This window comes from Alexandromys fortis, unplaced genomic scaffold (genome assembly GCF_014885135.2).
Source record: "Alexandromys fortis isolate MF-2015 unplaced genomic scaffold, M_Fortis_MF-2015_v1.1 scaffold_45, whole genome shotgun sequence".
NCBI classification, from domain to species: domain Eukaryota; kingdom Metazoa; phylum Chordata; class Mammalia; order Rodentia; family Cricetidae; genus Alexandromys; species Alexandromys fortis.
Window position 1 is genome coordinate 11,382,050 of NW_026067926.1, and position 18,187 is coordinate 11,400,236.

Consider the following 18,187-nt stretch of genomic DNA (forward strand, 5'->3'; position numbering starts at 1 on the left):
TTCTGTTCTGTTTACTCCACCCACCTATGTTCTAACGTATCAGGCCAAGCAGTTTCTTTATTAATTACCAATGACCTTCCTCCATCAATGAAGCTATATAAGGTATGCTAAATCTCAAGAAACTCCAAGTTTCAAAAAGCAAAACCACACAATTGCCAGTGGGAAGTCCAGGTGCACACCTAAAATGCTGTCTTCTCATTCACTAAGTTCCCTTAGTGAATCAGCCCTAAAGTTTAACATAATGGATATGGTTAGTCTACACCTCCTAAACTGTTGAGCCTTCTCATCGCTAAACCTGATCTCTGCCTGTGTGATGTATTTTCAAGTGAGTCTGGAAAACCAACGACTGCATTCCATGCGAAAAAAAAATGAGTGCACAGAGCCCAGCAGTGGTAGAACAGGCCTTGAATCCCAGCACTCAGGAAGTAGAGGCAGGCGGATCTCTGTGAGTTCGAGGCCTTCCTGGTCTACAAGATCTAGTTCCAGGGCAGGCTCCAAAGCTATAATCTCGAAACAACTGGGGGAAAAAAAAGTGCACAAAAGGACCATTCTTGACTGCATCTTATTCTCAGAGAATAATGCCAAGTAGAAGAAGGCTGATCGTAAAGATTCCATTGCATGATTCTATTGACCCACTAGAATGGAATGATAGTTGCCAGGTTAAAGTGGGCACATGGCTGTGACAGCAGATGGACCACAGGAGGGATCACTGGTAGAACTGATCTTTAACTGTTGGTGATCACACAAAACTGAATTTGTTGTCTAGAAGCAAGTACATGAATGAGCGTATATAAACCGGTGGACTCTCAGTAAGGAGACAGGTCAGTTTCCTGCAAGACAACTTCACGATGCAGAGGGACTGGGGGATGACCAGAAGGCTTGTCGGGATAATTCTATCCCACAATTACCTAGGTTAAAAACATGCTTTAAGCTAGGCAGTGATGGCACACACATTTAATCTCAGCAATTGGGAGACAGAGGTAGGTGGAGCTCTGTGAGTTCGAGGCCAGCCTGGTCTACATAAGATCAATTTCCAGGACAGGCTCCAAATCTACACAGAGAAGCCCTGTCTTGAAAAAAAAAATGGGGGGGGGGATTTTTTTTTTTTAATGCACAGGCCAGGTGTGATTCCGTGTGCCTGTAATCCCAGGCAAGAGACAGTAGATAGAGATGACGGTCAGTTTGGGTGTTCAAAGTGAGACCATCTAAAATCAAAAATGCCACCCGAGAGGTCACTCTTCCAGCGCTGTAGACATACAGTGTCTCTAGGATATTTTGAGTGCTGAGGGATGTTTTTTTTTTTTAATTTAATGGTTCCAGAAAAGAGAAATGTCAGAATTGCTGTATTCCGTGTAGATGAAGCTGTTTGTAGTCTGTGTCCCCAAATGAGGTGAACAGGTCAACAGAACAGGTCCTATCAGACCTGTATACACGGGATGTATCCACGTGACACACGCCCGTAGTTAGAACTGCCTAGAAACGGAAAGCCACCTTCCGAAGACCATTCTGGTAATTTGGGTAGACCCTGTGGTGCTTTTCCAATATTTTGTTATTAATGATGACTAGGAATTGGCGTGGGATAAGGGACCACAAATGAACAAGATCTACACATCTAACTGTGGCTGTAACAATTCGTTCTCTGGAGACAAAGGAAAATCCTTTGAGGCTAGCTCCCTTGATGCATAAAACCTTTTAAACTATTGGGAGCTCTGAGAGGATCGAAAGAGGTCGTTCCTGAATAAAGAGTAGATAGTAATAGTGGCCAGGCAGTTTCTGATATCCACGTAACTCCAGGACAACGGAATAAAGTCAGATTCAGATCACCAGAAGTGTTAGCCCTCAAGTATATCTTCATGTTATAACCTAGTTGCTTTATTAAATTTAATATCTAAACTCATCTGCCAAATAATCAGTTAATTTCCCAGTTTATTATAAGTGAGAGTAAGAAGAGAGTCCGCTGGACTTCTGTTTCTCTTTTGTACAAGTTTTAGTTTCTGGGAACTGTTAAGTGACCACAGGGGACTCACGGAAAAAAACCTAAAATATTTGCTCTTTCTGAGACAGAAACGACTCCCGAGAAAGGAAGAAGACAGCACGCCCTTCCAGCGCGCAGCCGCAGAACGGAGAAGGCTTGGCCTCTCTGGGCCGCCGTACAGGATCTGTGGCTGCATCCTTCCTCGTCTCCCCGCCTCCTTCCACGTCAGCCAAGGATTTGGTGGAGCCGTCCCGGCAGCCGCTGGCTGGAGCCGTAGTCGACGGTCCTGCGGTTCCTTCCCGGCCGTCGCCCCTCGGAGCCAGGTAGCGGCCTGAGCCCCGAGCCGTGGTTTTGCGTGGGTCACGCGGTGTCTGCGAGCCACCGGCCGGGGAGACGCCGGGCGCTTAACTAGGCCGCGGCGACGGGCGGTGGGGGCGGGGAGCTGGGCCGCGGCCCCGGGACTGTGGGACCGGGGTCTGAGCAGCCCGAGGCCTGGCCGTGCGTGGACGGAGGTCGGGGAGGGGCGGCCGGGGCGCACCCACCGGGGACCCGGCACGGCGGAGGCGCCTAAGCTTCTGCAGCGTCTTTGCTCGCGGGCTGCCCTCCTGGGCTGTGATCGGGCTGTGTTGTGTTGGAAATCACTGCCCTGTGACGTGGTGCTCCGGGTTGTCACTGTTGTGTGGACCTCGACTCCACTGCTTTCCACACCCTGGGCCGGGGAGCAGATCAGGACCGTGTGGTTCTCACTAGAGTTCGTGGAAGAGAGGGCGAGCACTGTAGATTGACATCCGCAGAAGCCATACGGAAAGAACTTTCAGGCAGTATAAAGATCGGGACTGGTTTGCGAAATTTGCCTTGTTTTGTTTTCCTAATTGATACCTGTGTTCATTTTTTTTTTTTTTTGTAGATTTTCCTGGCACCTTTCGTCCTTTTTGTCTTGTGTCGGGTTGGTTATAACCAGAAACCATGACGGCAGCCGAGAACGTGTGTTATACGTTAATTAACGTGCCCATGGATTCAGAACCCCCTTCTGAAATCAGCTTAAAAAATGACCTGGGTAAATAGTTTCTCGATTCTATCGGAAATTGTTTTTTTTTTTATTTATTTATTTATTTATTTATTTAGTGTACAGCATTCCTTCCATGTGTGCCTGCATGCCAGAAGCGGGCGCCAGGTCTCATTATAGATGGCTGTGAGCCACCATGTGGTCGGAAATTGTTTTAATTGATAGATTAAGAACATTAAGGACTGGACAAATTGGTGGTTTTATACATGTCTATATTGTGTAATATTTAAGTCCTGTCAAATATAATTGTTTCCTTATCATTCATCATTTCTTTATGCTGAAAACGTTTCAAAAACTTTCATCGAGATTTTAAAAAATCTATAGTACATAGTTGTTAACTACTTAGCAGTCTTCCTGGTATCATATCAGAACTTCTGTTACTCATCCATTGATCAGCCTTACCGTACATCCTTCCTTCTTACTCTCCCCAGCCTCAGTTAACCACCATCCCCTCACCCCCATTTTTTTTTTTTCTTTCTTGAATTAAGGTCATACGCTTTTCCTAGGCTGGCCTAGAACTCAATAATAGGCCAGGGCGGCCTCAAACTATGTAAGTTCAGTTCTCTTACCTCAGCCTCCCAAGACTGGCCATTAATCAGCTTTTACTTTCAACTTCTGTGATAATGTAGATTGGTACATCTTAAAACTTTCCACTCTCAACCCCTTTTCCACTTGAGGAAGTGTTTTCTTTCTTATGTGTCCGTGTATGGCAATTCGGAGGTAAACCTTAGGTCCCACCGACATTTCACGTTCCCCTACAGTTAGAAGTGCTTGATTCTTCTACAGTTTTGTTAGTAGTACCAAACATAGTCAGTAAACTATGTGTGCTTGTGTGTGCCTATGTGCACTTTAGTCCAGGTGCCCTGGGGTAAGGAGAGGGTGGATCTAATCCCCTGGAGCTGGAGTTACGGGTGCTTGTGAGCTATCTGATGTGGGTGTTAGGAACTGAATTCGATTTCTTTAATTGCACATATTGCCCTTAACTACTACGCCATCTCTCCAGCCTCCCATCTAGAATTTTTGAGAATGTCTTAGGAAAAAGGATTTTTTTAACCTTTAAGCTTGCAGTATCGATATACAGAAATAGAATAATATCCCAGTCTAATGTAGTAAAGCTAAGAAAATAAAATCATTTAATTACTTGTCTCTTAAAATACAATTTCTTGGGGGCTGTAAAGATGGCTCAGAGGTTAAAAGCACTGACTTCTCTCCAGAGGTCCTGAGTTCAGTTGCCAGCAACCACATGGTGGCTCACAACCATCTGTAATGAGATCTGGTGCCCTCTTCTGGCCTGCAGGCAGAACACTGTATACATAATAAATAAAACCCTTTGGTTTTTGGTTTTGTTTTGTTTTTTAGAGACAGGATTTCTCAATAAATAAAATCTTGTTTTTGTTTGTTTGTTTGGTTTTTCGAGACAAGGCTTCTCAGTAGCTAGTGGAGCCTGTCCTGCAACTCATTCTGTAGACCCGGCTGGCCTCGAACTCACAGAGATCCGCCTGCTTCTGCCTCCCGAGTGCGAGGGTTAAAAGCGTGCGCCGCCGCCACCACCCGGCATAAATTCTTTTTTAAAAAGAAAAAAAATATAATTTCTCATGTAGTAGATAATAAGTTGGTATAAACAAATAAGTGAAGTCATTACTGAACTAAATGTGAATATTTCTTACAACTTTATAGTTTCATTTTGAAAATATTTTTTGTAAAAAGAAACATGTTTTGAGTTTTGAAAGCCTTTGCTCTGCTCCTTTTAAAGTATGTGCTGGCCATTCTCAGTGGTGTGTACTTGTAGTTCCAACTGCTCAGAAGCCTGAAACAGAAGGCCACACTTTCAAAGCTAGTCTGGGCAACCCTGGACCCTGTCCTGGTGAAGTGACAGGGACTGTGGATATTGTTAAGTATAGCACTTACTTACCGAGCACTCAGGAGGCCCTGAATTCAATACCCAGTACTAAGAAGGGAAAAATATGTGCTGTGTAATTTTAGAGTGTGGGGTTGAGAACAAGGTCCTACTCTGTAGCCTGCCTAGAGCTGGCTAACTCAAGATCCTCCTGCTCCAGTTTTCATGTGTGTGCTCTCATACCCAGTGTGCAAAGTGGGTCTGTCAAAGAAGGGCTTTTGTTTGGTTGGTTGTTTGGTTGGTTTATTTATTTATTTTATTGAGACAGGGTTTCTCTGTGTAACAGCCCTAGCTGTCCTGGAACTCACAGAGATCCACTAGTCTCTGCCTCCTAAGTGCCGGGATTAAAGGTGTGCTCCACCACCACACAGCACTAAAGAAAAGATTTTTATATACTTAATTCTTAGTTGAATTATTAGCAAGTATAAATCAAACTGATAACACTTTTTTTATTTGGTTTTTGTATTTTGAGACAGGGTGTCAGTATTTGCTCTGACTGCCCTGGAACTCAACTGAGATTGACCTGCTTCTGTCTCTCAAGTACAGGGATTAAAGGTGTGTGCTATCACACCTGGCCCAACATTGTTTTAAATATAATGAAAATTATATTTCAAATATTGGAAATTACCTTTTAGGAGGTACTTTGAAGTTTTTAAAGAATCTTAATATTTTACTTGCCCATGGTGGCACATACCTGTAATCCCAGCACTAAGAAGGTAGAAGTGGGAGAAAAAGGAACAGCAAATAAATTTCTCAGTTTAAGTTGTTAGAATAAAAGGAAATTGAAGTTGGGGCGTTTAAAATACAGATGACATAAGTTTTTTGTTTGGTGTTAAACTTGCTTTTGAAAGTATAGTTATAAACTGAGATCTAGCTGGGCGGTAGTGATGCTTGTTTTTAATCCCAGCACTCGGGAGCCAGAGACAGGTGGATCTCTTTTAGTTTGAGGCCAGCCTGGTCTGCAGAGCAAGTTCTAAGACAGACTCCAAAAGCTACAAAGAAACCCTGTCTCAAAAATCAAACAAACATAATAAACAAATAGAGACCGAGTTTGCTGAACTTTTGGAAATGTAATAATTTATAAACAGAAGAAGCCATCAAGGTTATAATAACCTAATTTTATGACTTTTAGACTTTGTGTCTTTTATATTATCAAATAGAATAGGGAACAAAACACCTGAAACATCCTAAAGGGAGGTAAGCCCAGTGGTCGCGCACTCATGAACAAGGTTCTAGATTCAATCCCGGAACCAAAACAAAACCTAAAGAGGGAGGGAGCTTAATTTAAAGAAACAAAAGATCTTTTAGGCTCTGAGTACCACTTAAAACATTGTTTGAATTACTCAAACACGAGGATATTCTCTATTCTGCAACATAGGAAGATATAGCTATGGGGTAGTAATATATAGCCTTTAGGATGATATTTTGGGGTTTTTTGTTTGTTTTTGAGACTGGCCTTCTATGCAATATGTAGATGAGATTGGCTTTGGTCTCTTGATCATCCTGCCTCACACTAGTTTGCTGGATTACAGAAAAGTGCCATCAGAATCAGTGACAAGCAACTGATTTATTTAGTATGATTCCTCTGAAGCTTGAGCTCTTGTAACCCTAACAAGTAGTGTGTACAGTCTGTCTCTTTGACAGAAAGAACTGCCTTTAAAAGTATTTTTAAAGATTCGTTTATTTACATGTATGAAAGTTTTGCCAGCATTTATGTATAGGCACCGTATGTATGTCCGGTGCCCAGATTGGTCAGAAAAAGGTGTAGGTCCTCGGAACTGGAGTTAGAGATGCTTGTGAGCCATGAGGAGGGAGGCTGCTAGGAATCCCTCAAGCACAGGTCCTCTGCAAGAGCAACAAGTGCTCTAAGCTATCCAGCATCTCTCCAGTCCCAAGAACTCTGCCAATAGCCATTCTTATTATTAGACTCAGTTGTCATTATTTTCCTTATGGTAGCATAGCTATAGGATTAAATCTTCTCTCTCTTTGTCCTCTCTTTTTTCAAATATTTGATTCATTTATGTTATGGGTATTATTAATGTTTTGTCTTCAGAGGTCAGAATAGGGTGTTAGTCTTAAATCCAGCTCCTTTGTGCCAGTGCCCCTAACTGCTAAGACATCTGTCCAGCTCTTATTTTATGATAGACACAATTATGGTAGCAATGTACTTATGGTAGCAATGTACTTATTCTGTACTTCTGTCTGCTTTTGAATTTTGGACCCAGAAGTTTTTTTTTTTTTTTTTTTTNTTTTTTTTAGATTTATTTATTTATTATGTATCCAGTGTTCTGTCTGCATATATGCCTACAGGCCAGAAGAGGGCACCAGATCTCATTGTAGATGGTTGTGAGTCATCACATGGTCTCTGGGAATTGAACTCAGGACATCTAAAAGAGCAGCCAGTGTTCTTAGCCTCTGAGCCATCTCTTCAGCTTCAGAACTCTTAGTAATTGAAATTATAGATAATTTTTTTCATGAAATCTTAAAAAATAATTTTTTTGGTTTTGTTTTCTTAAAACAGGGTTTCTCTGTGTGGTCCTGACTGTCTTGAAACTCTCTGTAGACTAGGCTGTCCTCAAACTTAGAGATTTACCTGCTCTGCCTCTCAAGTGCTGGGATTAAAACCTCCATAAAATACTTTATATTGAGTAGTTTTTACTTTTACTAACATTAAACTTAAAAGTAACATATCCTTTTTTGTTTTCCTTTGTTTTTTTGAGACAGGGTTTCTCTGTAGCTTTAGAGCCTGTCCCTGAACTCACTCTTGTAGACCAGGCTGGCCTCAAACTTACAGAGATCTGCCTGCCTCTGCCTCCCAAATGTTGGGATCAAAGGCATGCATCATCACTACCTGGCCTTTGTTTTTGTTTTTTTTTTTTTTTTTTTTTGCTATATCCTTAATTCTAATCAGTGGCTACTGGGTCAGTGTTTTAAGTTTTTCCATTTGTTCAGATGGACAAGAAAAGGAAATCTTTAATGTTATATGAGTATTGAGGACCATTTTCTAAATTATTACAATATCTAAAATATTTAAAGTCACTCTGTTCATGCTATCTTTTAAAAAAAGTTATAGCTGAGAAAATGCACATAAAATTAAGTTACTTTGGGTTTAGAAGTACTTAACAGGATTTGCTTGGGTTGTATTTGGGGGAATGGCACTGCCACGTCTGTTTGAAAACCAAAGACGTGGTGTAGCTGTAGGCCAGAAACTACATTAACTCCGTTGGTCAGGGACCAGGATTCTAATCCAGTACCTCAGATCACATGTAAGGAATCTGAGATTCAGAGGCAAAATAGAGCCACAAGCACATCATTTGGATTTGTAACCTTATTACCACAGCTGATAGTAAGTTTTCATAGCTTTTTGAACTGTGTGAGGAACTTTGATTTGAAGTAATTGTGCTTTTTTGGTTTATGTTTTTTAAATTATGGAATCAGAGAAAGGTGATGTGAAGTCCAAGACTGAAGCTCTGAAGAAAGTAATCATCATGATTCTGAATGGGGAGAAGCTCCCTGGTCTCCTGATGACTATCATCCGTTTTGTGCTGCCTCTTCAGGACCACACCATCAAAAAGCTGCTCCTCGTGTTCTGGGAGATTGTTCCTAAAACAACTCCAGATGGGAGACTTTTACATGAAATGATTCTTGTGTGTGACGCATATAGAAAGGTAAGCTGATGGAGGAAGGTCGTTGGTTAATAAAGAAACTGCCTTGGCCCATTTGATAGGCCAGCCCTTAGGTGGGTGGAGTAGACAGAACAGAATGCTGGGAGAAAGAAGCCTAGTCAGGCAGTCGCCATGATTCTTCCACTCCAGACAGACACAGGTTAAGATCTTCCCTGGTAAGCCACCTTGTAGTGTTATACAGATTATTAGAAATAGGTTAGATCATTATGTAAGAGCTAGCCAATAAGAGGCTGGAACTAATGGGCCAGGCAGTGTTTCAAATAATACAGTTTCCGTGTAATTATTTCGGGGCATAAGCTAGCCATCCCGGAGCCTGGTCGGCCAGAACGCAGCCCGCAGCTCCTACAACAGTAAGCCAAACCATAACTGTTTGTTTGTTCTTTTGTAATTATAAAATTGCTCTAATAGATACTTTTTTAGTTTTCAAAATTAAATCTTTGATGAGATGAAAATTGTAAATATTTGTTATGGTAGTTGTAAGCTCAAAAATGTGTTCAACTTATAGCTATATATAGGTTTAGGGTGCACTGCTGCACCATTAATAAAAACCCAGAGACAGATATTGGGGTTCAGCCTGAAGATCAGAAAAGCAAAGCAGCCAGCCACTAGTGAGTTTTTACCTCTCCCAAGGCTCAGACAAACAAAAGGGGCGATCCTGCAGTGTTCCCCACCAACCTCAGACTCCACACATCTACTGTGTTCCCTTCTCTTCGTTTCTATTCTTCTCTCTGCCCAGCCATATCGCTCCTGTCTCCACCTCCCTAATGCTGGGATTAAAGTCATGTGATCCCAATGCTGACATCACCTCTCTGAGTGCTCTGTTTCTCCTTTAGACAGATTCAGGCGTGTAGCCCAGGGTGGCCTTGAATTCACAGAGATCCACCCAGCTCTGTCTCCCCAAGTCCTGGGATTAAAGATGTGTGCCACTACTCTCTTGCCTGTGTGGCTGGCTAGTATGGCTGTTTTGCTGTCTGACTTCAGGCAACCTTTATTTATTAAACACACAAATAATATACTATTATGGTGCATGACACTGGAGATATCTGTGAATGCTGCCCGACATAAAAACCTAACATTATCTGATACTTTTTGGTGGATTTTGGACTGGGGAATTTTATTTGATTTTGTTTTTCATGGTAAGTATTCTGTGTGTCTCAGCATGAACTTTGTAGATGACAATGTCTTATTGTAATGTTATACCTGTAAAAATTACTGTAAAAAATTTATATTGTTGGCTTTTCCTATGTTTCCTATGTATTTTTGTGTTACTAAGAAAACTGGTGAAATGCATGAAAATTGCTTTGCTCTAGAGGAATGAGAAGGAAATGATCTAGATCTTTTTCTTAAGATTAATTTTTTCAAATTATAAAGTTTTACATTGAAAACTTGATTTTTATAAATGGCTGAAACTCAGGCCTATGAGATGGCTCAGCAGGTAAAGTGCTTCCTGCCAAGCGTGACACCCGAATTGGATTCCCAGGACCCATATGGTGAAAGGAGAGAACTGATTTCTCCAAGTTGTCCTTTGACCACACACACACACTCACACACACACACACACACACACGTAATTAAATGTAAAGTTTTTAAAGTTGAAACTCAGTGTTTCCTACTATAATTTTCATATCAGGATCTTCAGCACCCTAATGAGTTTATCCGCGGATCTACTCTTCGTTTCCTTTGCAAATTGAAGGAAGCAGAGTTGCTTGAACCTCTAATGCCCGCTATCCGTGCTTGTTTGGAACATCGTCACAGTTATGTAAGGAGAAACGCTGTTTTGGCCATCTATACCATCTACAGGTAAGGAAAAATATACCTTTATTTCTGTTTTAAATGTTGTAGACTAAAGGTTCCAGCGTGGTTGGTTGCAGAATGTATGTACTTGTAAATACGTTTTGCTAATCAACATAGTATTTTTTTTCCTTACTATCATTAAATTGTTAACATGGAGAAATCAAAAACGTTGGCAGTAATGGACACTAGTTTCTGTCTGACAACAATCAGATAAAAGTGTGCCGTTTAACAGTATTGTATGATTTCTAGTTTAAGGCCATGGCCATCAGCCGGGCCTGCCCGGGCGGTGGTGACGCACACTTTTAATCCCAGCACTGGGGAGGCAGAGGCATCTGGATCTCTGTAGTTCAAGGCTAGCCTGGTCTACAAGAGCTAGTTCCAGGACAGGCTCCAAATAGCTACAGAGGAACCCTGTCTCGAAAAACAAAACAAACAAAAAAATAGGCGATGGCCATCATTTTTAATTGTATTGTTACAGTTCACTTAGTTCGTTTATTTACTTGCTAAAGGCATTGCATCTTAACCTTGTTTTAAAATTCTCATTTTGAACAGTATGGTTCTTGTACTAGATAGAGGCTTTGAGGAAGGAATTCTTTTAGTGAAAAAGGCTGCAATTCTTGTTATTAGAACAGCAGAAAATTTGCCCTGGACGAGTGGTGCATCCTCTTTAAGTCTAGCTTCTAGGGGGCCTGAGTCAGGAGGATGACAGGCTTGAGGCCAGTCTAGGCAATTTAATAATCTCTGAAAATAGAAAAAGAAAAAGGCTGGGGACATGCCTCAGTGGGTGAATGTTTATTTAGCAGGAACAAGGCCTTGGGCAGTCATTAGAGTGAAATAATAAAGGTGAAGATTTTGAACTTTAAAACAGAGATTGTAAGATTCAGAGGAGGCTAGAGTGCTAAATTGTTATAGTCATATTTGTCAGTCCAGTTAGATTGTGGGACTGGGGGATAGAGCCCAGAAACAGCCCTTGCCTAGAATGTGTGAGGGTGGTCCTGAGTTGGATTCCTAGCACTGCCAGTTTAACAGAATATATATATTGTGTCTTTGCATGTTTGTGTCTGTGCATGTTTGTATAAGCATATGTGTATACTCAGGCTAGAGAACCACATTAGGTATTGTGTATCACGTATTAGGTATCAGGCACCATCAACCTTTCACTTTGACATGAGGTCTCTCATTGGCCAAGAACTCACCAAGTAGTCTATGCTGGCTGAGCAGAGGTCCCCAGGTATCTTCTTGTCAGCCACCTTTACAGCTCTGGGGTTTCAAGTACACAGCATCAAGCCTAGTTTTTTGTTTTGTTTCTTTTCTTTTCTTTTTGGTTTTTTGAGACAGGATTTCTCTGTTTAAGAGCTTTGGTGATCCTGGAACTCCCTTTGTAGACCTGGCTGGCCTCAAACTCACAGAGAGCTCTGCCTTCCTTTGCCTCACAGAGTACTGGGATTAAAGGCATGTACCATCATGCCCAGCTTGGTTTTTTTCTTTGTTTTTAAATGTAGGCTCTAGGGATGGAATTTAGGTCTGTAAGGACTTTACCATCTAAGCTATCTCTAAAACCCATGGCATATTTTTTTAAAGATTTATTTGTTATATATACAGCATTCCTTCTATGTATGTTTGCATGTCAGAAGAGGGCACCAGATCTCATTACAGATGGCTGTGAGCCACCATGTGGTTGCTGGGAATTGAACTCAGGACCTCTGGAAGAGCAGTCAGTGCTCTTAACCTCTGAGCCATCTCTCCAGCCCCCCCGTGGCATATTTTTATAAGCATCTTTGTACTTTAATATATTACTTGGCTGAAACACAATTACATTTATCTTAATGTTATGATCTCTGTTGACAGAGTGATATTTTGTTGATAATGTAACTGAATTCTTAAATGTTACCAGAGGCACTATGTATATTTTAGAAATTTACAGGGCTCATAAAAATGGAGACAGAAGACAATTGAAAATTTGATCAGCAACCAGGCTGTATGATGCAGTTAGGAATTTCTAGAACTATGATAATAGATTCCATTATGATATATACTTTATTACATATTCCTTTTTAAAATGATTACGTTTTGTTTAATGTATGTAGGTGTTTTGCCTGCATTTATGTATGTGCACCACTCATGTACCTAGTGCTCAAGAATGGCAGAAGAAGGCTTGAAATACTCTGAAAATGGAGTTATAGACAGTTGTGAGTTACTGTGTAGGTGCTGGGAATAGGATCTATGTATGTCCTCTGGGAGAGCAGCCACACTGACCTGTCTCTCCTGCTCCTAAATAGCATTCTTTTATGTTAATATTTATCACTCTGCATACTACAAATGCTTTTACGTTTCTAAAGAAGTGTTAGTAAATAATGAAACTCGTTTGTTGTGGTTTTTGTTTTTTTTTTTTTTTGGTTTTTCAAGAGAGGGTTTCGTTGTAGTTTTAGAACCTGTCCTGGAACTAGCTCTTGTAGACCAGGCTGGCCTCGAACTCACAGAGATCCGCCTGCCTCTGCCTCTGCCTGAGTGCTGGGATTAAAGGTGTGCACCACTACTGCCCAGCTAAAAACAAACTTTTATTCACTATATATTTCTTAAGAAAAGTTGTAATACTGTGAAGATTGATACTATAGTCCTAAAGACAGTCATTTGACATCAGTTAATAGAATATGTATTAATTAAATCCATTTTTATCTGACTAAACTAGAAAATAATTTGTTAATTCAATAGATAAAGTTTTAGTCTGTGATTTCTTCTCCCACTTCTAATTGATGTACGGTTCTAAAAAGAATTGTGTTATGGAGTTAAGTTTTAATGTTGGTAATGTCTGTAAAGTAACTAAAATAGAAAGTGGGTTTTTATTTACTCTGGATGTTATTTGTTTTGTTTAAAGAAATTTTGAACATCTTATACCTGATGCTCCTGAACTGATCCATGATTTCCTGGTAAATGAGAAGGATGCAAGCTGCAAAAGAAATGCATTTATGATGTTAATTCATGCAGATCAGGTAATGTGCCTAAAATACTTTCTTTCTATAGTAAAATGAAAATTGAAAATGCTGCAAGGTCCTTGGCATGTTTTCTTTTTTTTATTGTTTTTTTTTTTTTTTTGAAGCAGGGTCTTACTATGTAGCTCTGGCTGTCCTAGAACCAGGCTAGCCTTAAACTCACAGAAATCTACTTACTTCTGCCTCCCAGGTACTAGGATAAAAGGCATGTGCCGCTATGCTTAGCCTCAGCATGTAGCATGTTTTTAATTTGTAGGTTGGTTTGGAGTACTGTGGTTTGAGGTCTACAGACCAAATTCCAAGTTAGCCAGGGCTACACAGAGAAACCCTATCTCTTAAAAAAAAAAAAAAAGTATTAATATTTTTACTGAAGAGATTTTTAAGGTCATAGTTTTGTGTGTATGCTGTCTTGGTCATGAGGCTGCTTGGGAGATTTTTCTTTTGGATCTCAGTAATAGGAATATAGCTATGCTCTTTATTCATTTTGGGGTTTTGTGACAGAATTTCCCTACATAGTACTTGCTATGTAGATCAGGCTGGCCCCAAATTTGCAGCAATTCTTCTGCCTCTGCCTCAGGTGCTGGGATTACAGGCATGTGCCACCACACCTGATTTAGAAAGAACTACACACTTAAATGGCTAATTTACTTCAATTATGTGAGTATCCTGAGATGTAGGACTAGTATTTCCCCCTAGATTTACCTGCTAAAGAAATTCAGATAGTACAGGAGCTGGAGAAATGGCTCAGTGGTTAAGAGCACTGACTGCTTGCCTAGAGGTCCTGGGTTCAATTCCCAGCACCCCTATGGCTGCTCACAACCACCTATAACTGTAGTCCCATAGGATCCAATGCCCTATAAATACATACTTAAATTAAAATAAAAATTCAGGTAATACATATGTGGCCTATTCCAGAAATTTTTTTGCTTTTTGTTTGTTTGTTTGTTTGTTTTTCATGACAGGGTTTCTCTGTATAGCCCTGGCTGTCCTGGAACTTACTTTGTAGACCAAGCTGGCCTCGAACTCACTGAGATCCGCCTGCCTCTGCCTCCCAAGTGGAAGGATTAAAGGCACATGCCACCACCATCTGACAAATTTTTTAATTTCCTGATGTACATTTGTGTCAGCTTTTTTCTTAGGTTTTTTTTTACTTCCCTCCCTTCAGTAATTCCTTTTTGCCCAGTTTCTTCATTAGTTTTATATTTGGGGTAATATTTCTAAAGTTGTATTCATTACACTAAATGAAGATTATGATAAATGTATTCTTATTTTTTAGGATCGAGCTTTGGATTATTTAAGTACATGTATTGATCAAGTTCAGACATTTGGAGACATTCTACAGTTGGTTATTGTTGAACTAATATATAAGGTAAGAATGATAATTTATGATGTGTAAATAAATTTAACAGCTTAAGACAAAAGTAAATAGTCTTATTCTGGAATATTCTTTAATTGCTATCATAATTTTTATTTGATATTGTATATATGTATTTATTGTGATTGGTGGCGTGCCTCAGGATAACTTTTTTTTTTTTTTTTTTTTTTTTTTTTTTTTTTTTTTTTTTTCGAGACAGAGTTTCTCTGTAGCTTTGGAGCCTGTCCTGGCACTGGCCTCGAACTTACAGAGATCCACCTGCCTCTGCCTCCCGAGTGCTGGGATTAAAGGAGTGCGCCCCACCACCCGGCTCAGGATAACTTTTGAGAGTCAGTTTTCTCTTTCCACTGTGTGGGTCCCAGGGATAGGACTCAGATCATCAGACTTCATGGCACGTGTCTTAACCAACATAGCCATCTCCTTGTCCCCAATAATGATATTTTAATAATAGAAATATTATTGAATAACTTAATTTATGCCTTCTTAAAGCATTTTTTAATTAACTTTATTATGTTTCCCAAGTGCTTGCTTCTATTTTTAAACCTCTACAAGAAATTAGTCAGTATAGCTCAAAAAATACATTGTATACTACCCAGCCATTGAGTGGATTATGAATTAAGCTTTAGAATAAAATGCAAAATTTTTCTTTATAATATATCGAACTGCTTTGAAAAAGTAAAAATTAATAAACTCTATACATGGCCTTATTTTTAAGAGTGATTAGACAGGGACAGTGAAGTGGCTCAACTGGCAAAGGTACTTGAGGCACAAGCCTGGTGTCCTCAGTTTCATCCCCAGAACCCACATAAAGGTGGAGGAGAGAACTAGATACTATGCACACATGCATCTACAACCCCTTGTTCCCCACATCATGGACACAGATACACATCATTTTTTTTTTGAAAAAATATTTTTAATTTTAAATGAAGAGAAACCTAAAATAATCTCCTTACCATGCTTCAGAAACATTTGGGAGTGTTGATGTTTTTTTTTTTTTTTTTTTTTTTTTGATGTTTTAAGGTTTGTGGCAATCCTGTGGTGAGCAAATCTCTCAGTATTACTTTTCCAATAATATTATCAATATTTTATAATATTACCAGCTAATAACCCCAAAGTGGCTCTGGGTTAAGTAGAATATAAAGGACATACCTCTCTCAATATGAATCAAGTACAAGAAATAATTAAACTTGGTGCTGTGGTTTGGATATGGTTTGAGTGTGTCCCCAAAAGTATTGGGTCTCTGTGTGTCGGTATAGAAGTGTTGGAACATAGGAGGCGAAGCCTAGTGAAAATTTTTGGGGGACTACTGCCCTTTAAAGACAAAAGTGGGGGCTAGAGAGATGGCTCAGAGGTTAAGAACACTGGCTGCTCTTCCAGAGGTCCTGAGTTCAATTCCCAGCAGCCACATGGTGGCTCACAACCATCTATAATGAGCCCTGGTGCCCTCTTCTGGCATGCAAGCATACATGCAGGTAGAACACTGTGTACATAATAAATAATTTAAATAAATAAAAAGGTAAGTTCCAGGACTTCCAAAAAGCTTCAGAGAAACCCTGTCTTGGAAAAAAAAAGCGGGGTTGGGGGGATTCTCATGAAACCCTGAGGTAGTTCTCAGAGGACACTGTAGGAAGCCCTGAGGCTTAAACCAAAGAACTTGTAGAACACTGCCTGGCCCACACACTCCCTGGATTTGCTCTCAGTACCGTTAAAACTAGGGAGAGGATCAGCACTTCATTGGCAGCCTTTTTGTTATTGGGGTTTTGTAACGGTTGACTGTGCAACCCAGCCTAGCCTTGAACTCCTGCCTTGACTGCACTCTAGTGTGCAGTGTCTTTGAAAGAGTTGATGTCATAGTAATAGGTAAATATCATCCGGGTTGCGCTCATAGTCACAGTCCTTCATTAGCTTTCTGAGGGCTGGGATTACAGGTGTCCACTACTACTACTATCAGCATGTTTCTTTTTTGGCTTGGTATCCAGAATAAAAATTGAGATAAAATGCTGGGCAATGGTGGCGCACGCCTTTAATCCCAGCACTTGGGAGGCAGAGGCAGGTGGATCTCTGTGAGTTCGAGGCCAGCCTGGTCTACAAGAGCTAGTTCCAGGACAGGCTCCAAAGCTACAGAGAAACCCTGTCTTGAAAAAAAAAAAAAAAAACTTGAGATAAAATGTAAGGGTCTTTCAGGTCATTTACATTAGTAGAATGGTGAATTTCTCTAACTTTTCTCTCACTTGTTTAAAATATAAAAATCTCTTATAAGCCAACTGAAGACCTTATGTGAAGCAGTGAAATGTAAATTATGATGAGATGAGTAGCTATGATAAGATGCATGAGTAGCTATGACAGTTACTTTAATTTACTTTTTAATTTCTTTGTGTAGACACATGTCATAGCATTCCTGTGGAGGTTAGAGGATAACTTTGTGGCATAGGAGCTGCTCTCTCTCTCTGTATGAGTTCCAGGGGTCTAACTCACGTCGCCAGCTTGCTCCACAGACACCTTTACCTTTTGAGCCATCTTGTCAGCTCCTGTGACAGTTATTTCTGAAAACATCAGTGTTTGTTACATCTCACATAGTGTTGGCTGGTATTTTTGTATATCTTTGAAAGATTAATCATAGCTTTCATATTATATTTTATGTGGATAATGTTCTTGAAATCAACTTAAGCCTAAATGCTTTATTTTCCCAGGTCTGTCATGCTAATCCATCAGAAAGGGCCCGTTTCATTCGCTGTATCTATAACTTACTGCAATCATCTAGCCCTGCTGTAAAATATGAAGCTGCTGGGACATTGGTGACACTGTCAAGTGCACCAACTGCAATAAAGGTACTTTGAGGATTAGATGCTCAATATCCTGTCTTATCCATCATAATTTAATGACACTGTAGTTCATTGTGCAGTTGCTTGATATACTTGTGCCCGTATGTCCAGCCTATGACATCATTAACACAACATCTACAAAGTTCCTGCTTGAGACCCATACATCTGAGTTAGAGGGGGAAAAAATCAATACCCCCCAACACACTCATACTCTGCTTTAAATAAGTACAGTTTTGTGCTGGGTAACATAACTGCCCTGCTCTCAGGCCACAGAGAGGACATGCCTTAGAGCAGACTACAGAGTTTGTAAGGTGATTTGCCTCCTTACATAATTCAGCCTTTTCTTCCTGTTTTCACACATGTATGTAAAAAGAGAGAAAGAGATGGAGAATAACTGTATGTTAGGGTTTCTATTGCCGTGAAGAGACACCGTGACCATAGCAACTCTTATAAAGGAAAAACATTTAATTGGGGTGCCTTACATTGTAGAGGTTTAGTCCATTATCATGATACATGATGACATGCAGGCAGACATGGAGCTGGAGAAGAAGGTGAGAGTCCTACATCTTGACCTCTAGGCAA

General features: G+C 40.2%; 2 protein-coding genes across 6 annotated transcripts in view; both read left to right on the plus strand.

Annotated features, from left to right (window-relative positions):
• Positions 1 to 18,187, plus strand: part of Cyp2r1 (cytochrome P450 family 2 subfamily R member 1) — a 700,872-nt gene that overhangs the window by 303,325 nt on the left and 379,360 nt on the right. The window lies entirely within an intron of this gene.
• Positions 2,148 to 18,187, plus strand: part of Copb1 (COPI coat complex subunit beta 1) — a 38,329-nt gene continuing 22,289 nt past the window's right edge. The window contains exons 1-7 of the mRNA XM_050143161.1: positions 2,148 to 2,298; positions 2,883 to 3,032; positions 8,377 to 8,606; positions 10,255 to 10,424; positions 13,294 to 13,408; positions 14,685 to 14,777; positions 17,474 to 17,611. Coding sequence (XP_049999118.1) covers positions 2,942 to 3,032; positions 8,377 to 8,606; positions 10,255 to 10,424; positions 13,294 to 13,408; positions 14,685 to 14,777; positions 17,474 to 17,611 — 837 coding nt within the window. The 5' untranslated portion in view covers positions 2,148 to 2,298; positions 2,883 to 2,941. The remainder of the gene's footprint in view (positions 2,299 to 2,882; positions 3,033 to 8,376; positions 8,607 to 10,254; positions 10,425 to 13,293; positions 13,409 to 14,684; positions 14,778 to 17,473; positions 17,612 to 18,187) is intronic.